This window comes from Canis aureus, chromosome 3 (assembly GCF_053574225.1).
Source record: "Canis aureus isolate CA01 chromosome 3, VMU_Caureus_v.1.0, whole genome shotgun sequence".
In the NCBI taxonomy this organism is placed as follows: domain Eukaryota; kingdom Metazoa; phylum Chordata; class Mammalia; order Carnivora; family Canidae; genus Canis; species Canis aureus.
In genome coordinates, this window is record NC_135613.1 from 78,411,386 (window position 1) to 78,418,511 (window position 7,126).

A 7,126-nucleotide genomic window follows, 5' to 3' on the forward strand; every position below is an offset into this window, starting at 1 on the left:
TCAGAGCAGCTCACTTAGAGACGGTATTTAAATGTGTTGGGGTATGAAGGGCCCATTTAGACTCCTTGCCGTGACCTGACAATGTCAGTGTGGCTGTTTCTTAAAGGGGGCTAAGAAATTCAGTCAAGGTTAATTCCAGGATCTGGGTAGATAGCTAGAAGCCCGCTCAGTTGTCACTTCTCTGCTTGCCACCCAGGGTGTATGTTGCCATCTAAACACATGAACCGATTAGAGCTGACCCTGGTGCAGGGTCCCAGTGAGTGGTTTCCAAGCAGCCAGGAAAAAGAAAGAGGATGATGAGCCAAAGTTGGCACGTGTTCTGGGCCCACGATGGGGGAGATTGGAATCGGCAGGAGAGACCAGAGCCCCAGGCTGGGGGGCGAACAAGGTGGCAAAATGCACAAAGATGGGAGTGCGGTCTCCTCGGGTGCGACGGGGAAGCCACACTGAATGAGAGGCAGCTCCTCTGGGCCCTTAGAGCAATCGAATGCCCTGAGAGAAGTTTTTGATTTTGAGAGAGAGAGAGAGAGAGAGAGAGACAATTCTTCATTTAGCAGCACGGAGGCCACCCATCATTAGGACACAGCGAACCCCACCCTGGGGGTTCCCAGTGCCGGCTAGGTTGGCTGCCCCCTTTCTCCCCTTTCTCCCGGAGACCGTGTCCTATGGGATCCCCCGTCTCAGGCTCCCTCGAACCCGCTGGCAAGCCAGGGCACCTGCTGGTCGGAGGAGCCCACTGAGGGCCCGTACCCGGGGCTGGCGGGCTTCCCTGTCTTACAGATGAAGGACTCTCTCATCAACCTTCAGAACGGCATCAGGTCCCGCGACTACACATCCGAAAGTGAAGAGAAGAGGAACCGTTATCACTGACCAGGCAGGAAGAGGGGCAGCTGCAAGAGGCCCGTGCAATACGTGTACATAGATCATATAAATATATATATAAATATATATATATACAGAATATAAATATATATATATTATATACAGATTTTAAAAAGAGATAATGCCTATGTACCAGGGAGAAGGAGCGGGACCGCCTCCTGTGCTGGCCGGCGGAGGGGCCGAGGAGGGCAGGGACCACCTCTCAGCACCGACCTCCCCTGATCCTCCTCCCCCATCCCCAACCCTCCCCCTTGCCCCCCCACCCTTCCCCTCGCTGGCCGTTCCTGGCTCTGAGAAGGGAAACGTTGTCGAGCCAAAGTTACACCTGTGAAGACCCCGGGGTCTCCCAAGTCTCCAGGGGCTTAAGGTGCTTCGTTCCCAAAACCCCTCTTGATTTGTTTCCAAAATAAAAGAGAATCTTTTCTTCCCTTCCCCACGCTTCCCCAGGTATTCTCTTGTGAACAGGAAGCATCAAAGGCAGGCGCCCAATCTAAACTCTGCCTCCTGAGCCCCCCAGCCCCTCCGACCCCCCTTTCTCTGGACCATGCGCCCCCAGTCAGGCAGAGGGCTGGAAGGCTGGGAAGGCTGCCCCTGCGAGATTGGGCCTTGTAGCTGCAGGCTCCCGAGGACGAGTGTGTGGAATGGTGTCCTTCCTCTTCCCCCTCCCCCCCCACAATCACCCCTGCACCTTCCCCTCACCCCCTGTAAGGGTATGGACCCCATAAGGGCTGGGAATTTCTTCCTTTCCCACCCCTCCCCTTCTCTCTGGTCTTCTCCCAGGCTGGATCTGGGTGAAGTGTCACTTTTTAGTGCCTAAAGCCCTATTTTTTCTCTGTGCCTAAGAGCACATTGTTTATTAGCCAGGATGGACCATTTTTGATCCTGTTAAACCCCCTTTTTAAGTGGTTGTGAGTAGGTCGGGCCTGTGGCTCTAATTCCTAAATTTTGAGCTGTCAGTTTGATTTCCAGGATGAATCAGGGTATCCTAGGGACGTCCGGGGTTTGAGAGAGTGAGTGCCGCCCTAACATCGTGCGGGATCCTGGGTTCACACGGAGCGGAGCGCAGTGTAAGTGGTGAGCACCAATATCCAGGCGCTCACTTGGCTGCCAGCATCATGTACGCTCAGGGAGGATCCAGCTTTGGTGAAGCGAGACAACCAAGACACAGTCCGCACATGTTAGAAGACCTAGGCCTAGCTTTTGGAAGGAATGCATTTGGCAAAGGTGCGAAAAGGCCGAGAGAGTCTCTGCCCCACGGAGGCCATTCCAAATCCTGTTACTCAGACTTGAGAGCGGGAGTTCTGGCAAAGGGGGTGCAAAGCCTTCTCTGGTCTCAGGCCTCAGAGACGTATGAGATCCCGAAAGAGGAGAAAGAAGACCTTAGGTTAGGAAACTGAGTCATCCTAGGGCCATTTTGGAGTTGGCTCGCTAGAGCCGCTGCGTTTGTCTGACCTCCTGGGGCCCTTCTGGGCACGGTTACCATTTTTCCCTCACTAATTGCTACCCCTCCACATAATGACCAGAGGAGTCCTGCCAGCCCCAGACAGAGCTCACAGATCCTTAGTGGGGTAAGGATCGTACCAGTTTGGCCAGGAAAACTCTTCCAGATTGCTCGTTCTACTAGGGGACCTCTTGCAGTGAGGGGCTGAAGGAAAGGAAGACTTTATCGCCGCTTTAGCCCAAAAGAAGAGCAAGTCCTGTTCTTCTCTTGGTATAGCCTGAACATCCCACTATGACATTAGAGACAAGTTGTTGACTTTTCAGTCTACCTGAGAACTGTTATTACCCCAAGGGCAGGATGAGAGACAGAGATACACGCCCTAGGGAAATAGGCTGAGAAGGCTCCATGGAATCAGCTAGGATGGATATCCCTCCTCTGGGAAAGGAGACGTGAGGGATGGAGTTGAATGTAATCCTCGTGAAGGGTGCATGGGCCCACAGGTCAGTGGGTCACTACTCATTCTGTCCAGGACTTTGACTAAGAGACACCCTGGTGAGAGTCAGGGCTTGTGGGCCCTGGGGCCAAAGAGGGACGAACAGTGAAGGCTGCTAGAGATTTTCGTGTTGCAGTAGCCAGAAGCCAAAATTACACTCAAACTTTTGAAAGCCGAAGTGATAAGTTCTCTAATTTATCCCATATGCAATTAAATATTTATTGAAATCGTTCAGTTGCTGACGGTCCCATGGTGGGACCTTCTGGGTGACTTACAAAGGGTTCTCTGCTGGGAGTAAAGTGCTGGACCTGGACCTGGCTGCACAGAATTGTTGTGCTCTTGCTTTACCTCTTTGGCCATTCCAGGGAGGAGTAGGTGACAGGGAGGGAAGGTACTTAGTGTGTCCAAGAAACTCATGATTTCTGGGGGGTTTGAACCTGGGAGGCAGTGTGTATACATGGGGAAGGCCCCTTGGTTGGCCTCATTCCTAAGAATCGTGGATCTCTTGTGGGTTCTCTCTGTTCTAATAATGCTATAAAGTTTCAAACCAGGAAAAAACCCAACACCTCTGCTCACTCCCAAACAAAGCTTTCCCCCCTGACTCAATGACTTTTCCAAGGAAACTCACCCTTGCAGAGAAGTCTGGGAGTGAAACTGATAAATAATATTGCAGCTCAAGCCCCGCAACTTGACTTGTGCCTGGGAGCATTAAAACTACCACCCTTTATGCTCTTTCTTCCAGTCAGTGCTTTATTTTTGTTCATGTGAGAACTGGTCACATGGGAATCATTCTTTGAGGATTCCTGTGGTCCCATTTGAGAGCTTGCACTCAAGAGATTTTGCAGAGTCTCTAACCAGGCGGAGAAGAGCTGTGGGGTCTCTACTTCACTCCACCGTACTTGAAGGAATTAACAGGATTGGCCTTGGAGCACCCACTCATGTCTCCAACTCCTCTCTCCCCCACTCACCTCCCTGGGACAAGAGCAGCAAGATCAGCGACTTAAAGCTCTCCATTAGAGCACAGGGCTGGGTTAGGAGACCTGGGCATGAGTCCTGGCTCTGCTCATGGACAGGCCATTTGCCCTCCCTGAACTGCAGTATCCTCATTTGTAACAGGAAGGGGGTCAGGCTAGACTGTCTCTAAGATACGTTCTAGCGCGGGCGTTGTCTCGGAGGCTGGGTCAGAGACTGGCAGGATAGAGCGTTCTCAAACTTGGAGGGTACTCTAAGCATTTAGATGAGTAGCAGGGCAGCAGCAGGGTTCCCAGGAAATCCAGGGTAGTTAAATTTTCTTCTTTATGGGCCAGCAGGACTAGGGAGGCCTAGTGAGGTAGAGAGAGGGAGATCAGCTTTGTTGTATTCCCCAGTATTAACGTAGGAAGGTGTTTCTTCCTTTGTTGGCCTAGTCTTAGTTTGGGAAGGGACATTCTCTAAACTAGGAGGAAGATGATGGCAAGAAGGGCACCATCTTGGATGAAGTTCATCTTTTGTCTCTAGGCAGTGAAGCCTTTCATCTGTCCATCCTTGCTCCTCACTAGAAGAAACACTGGAGAGAAGTCATTCCTGGCCATAGCATTTCTTTTCTGGCTCAGTCCAAACCCTATTGGGGTTTGAATTAATTGTGAAGCTTTGGCTAAAATCCTTGGGTTGCCTTAGAGCACTGACCCTAAGAACCTGAGATAATGGGAGTGGGGAGAGAGGGTTCAAGAAACCTCAGGAGGGATGCTTGCTTGGCTAGAAGTGGCTTCTCTCCGTGTTCCTGTCCAAGCTTGGACCATGTCTAAATCGTTTTCGGGCAGCATTTCTAGGGTGTAATTTTGGAGAAAGGACTAAGGGAAGAATCTTTCTGGACTGTTTGTGGTCTCAGAAGGATGCTTTCTGTAGCCATACTATGCTGCTGCTTTAGCTCTGCAGGGCAGCCAAAGCCAGTCCTTCCTCCCTAGGGCCCCCGGGTGGCAGGGCTGTGATCTCCCTCCCCACACCCCCGGACCCCACCTGCCCACTCCAGTAGCAAACTTGAGAACCTGTCTTCCTGACTCTCCTCCCCCATCCCTTGTCTCTAGGCTGTGGGACAATCATCCCATCCACCACTTGACATCCTTATCCTCACCCCCCAACCTCCAGCAGGCTGGCCCCACTCCCTCCACCTCTATGTTTTCTTCCAGAAGATGCGTTTTGGGTCCGAGTGGAGCGTTTTTCTGGAAGGCCATCTCTTAACGCCCCTGCTTCCCTAATGTGGAACAGGAATTTGCACAAGGTGTAGAGAGCGCCCCTTCCCACCTCTCTGCCCAGCCTTGTTACCTCACTCCTGCTCCAGCCATGGCTGTGACGGGCCCAGCCAGCTCCCTGTCTTGGTGGTCTGTGCGACAGCTCAGGGGTCTTGGGCATTGTTTTCTGTTGTGACCTGAGGTCCTCAGCAGGCCTGGGAGCCCGGATTGGAGCCTTGGCTGCTGGCAAGAAGCATCTTGCCTGCCAAGAGGAGCTGATGCCAGACGATCTACCCGACATGTGAAAGCGGAAAGCATACTGTCATCTCTGCCCCTTGGTCCCCTTGCTTCTCTCAACACAGTGAGACGCTGCAGAAGCAAAATGGTGGCCTCTGCTCCAGGCAAGACAGCTGGCTCTGTCTGGGGAGTTGGCCCTGGGCTTGGGTGCCATGTGCTGAGATGGCGTAATAAAAGCAACCATTTTTTGCCAACAGTAGTGTGGCTCCCCACATTTCCCTATCCTGCACTCTAGGGCCAGACCACTCTCTGCATGGACCAGATCATCTTCCCAAACCCATGGTGCTTTTTTTCCCCCCACTCAACCTAGACTCCAAGGTGGGGAGAGATGGGTCAGAGGCCCTAGTGGCCCCTGGGTAATCCTAACAAGGGGTGGAGTGGGGCGAGGCAGAGGGAGCAGCCCCCAACACCTGCACTGGGCCATATATGGGAAAGAACACAGGTTGATTGCAGTGGAGTTGTCTGGCCACGTGTATTTGGATCTATAACTGTACTTTGCCTGGCGCTGTGCGCAAGGTCTGAAAACTTAACTGCTATTACCTAGAACCATAAACGGCTTCCCAGCCAAATCTTAATGTAAAGTAGCTAGAGCCATGGAAGTACAGTATGAATTAAAAGAAAAAAGTATTGAACTACAAATAATAAATGGTGTGTGTGTGTTTATTGCTCGATTCATTAGTGCTCATCGTCCCAAATGTTTTTGGTCCTCCCGGATATGGTGAGGGCAAGGCCCAAGAGGTGTGTGTGTGTGGGCATGTTCATACACATATGCACAGCCATCTGCCCAACATATAGGGCGCCTTTTCCTGGGAAGGAAGGCAGCCTGATAAAATCAGATGTGTGTGTTTTTAAAGATTTATGAACTGGAGGGTATTATGCTGAGTGAAATAAGTCAATCGGAGAAGGACAAACATTATATGGTCTCATTCATTTGGGGAATATAAATAATAGTGAAAGGGAATAGAAGGGAAGGGAGAAGAAATGGGTAGGAAATATCAGAAAGGGAGACAGAACATGAGAGACTCCTAACTCTGGGAAACGAACTAGGGGTGGTGGAAGGGGAGGAGGGCGGGGGGTGGGGGTGAATGGGTGGCGGGCACTGAGGGGGGCACTTGACGGGATGAGCACTGGGTGTTATTCTATATGTTGGTAAATTGAACACCAATAAAAAATTTATTATTAAAAAAATATTTATGTATGTAGAGCAGGAGGGGCAGAGGGAGAATCTCAAGCAGATTCCATGCTGAGCGTGGAGCCCGACTTGGGGCTCGATCTCCTGACCCTGAGATCACAACCTGAGCCAAAACCAAGAGTCGGATGCTTAACCGACTGCACCACCCAGGCCCAACCTGTACTATTATTATAGGAGTATATTATCATATGCTGTGAATCCCAAGGATAGTTTCTTAACTTTTCCCTTTTGTGCCTTGGCGCTTCCAGGAATGTGGACATTGAGAAACAGCGTTGCCTTCCTTGTTAGCCTAGACTGGTCGGGGGGTCTGGCCTCTCCCCTCATTAGGTCTTCCTTGGAGTTATCTCCTCACCACCTGGTGGGAAACTTACTTAGTGTCAGGCAGGAGGAAAGAAAGGTGACTCTTGTGTTCCTTTGTATTTGGGGAGGGAAGGAAGAGAAGGAAGCCTACATCACACATCATATTTTTTAATTCTAGACTATTAACTGCATTTTTCGTTCTCTGGGAAAATATCCATCGATGGTGAGTTCAGGAATTGATGCAGACTGGGGAGGGAGGTAGGAGCCATAGTATGCATAGCAGGTACACACAGCAGAGCCAAACCAGAGCAAGC

At 51.1% G+C, this 7,126-nt stretch overlaps 1 protein-coding gene across 14 annotated transcripts in view; it reads left to right on the forward strand.

The window, feature by feature from the left end:
* The window catches only part of GRAMD1B (GRAM domain containing 1B), a 175,017-nt gene extending 173,703 nt beyond the window's left edge, over positions 1 to 1,314 (forward strand). For all 14 annotated transcript variants that reach the window (XM_077893930.1, XM_077893923.1, XM_077893924.1 and 11 more), the window contains one exon: positions 781 to 1,314. In XM_077893930.1, coding sequence (XP_077750056.1) covers positions 781 to 870 — 90 coding nt within the window. In that variant the 3' untranslated portion in view covers positions 871 to 1,314. The remainder of the gene's footprint in view (positions 1 to 780) is intronic.
* Positions 1,315 to 7,126: the final 5,812 nt, after the last annotated feature.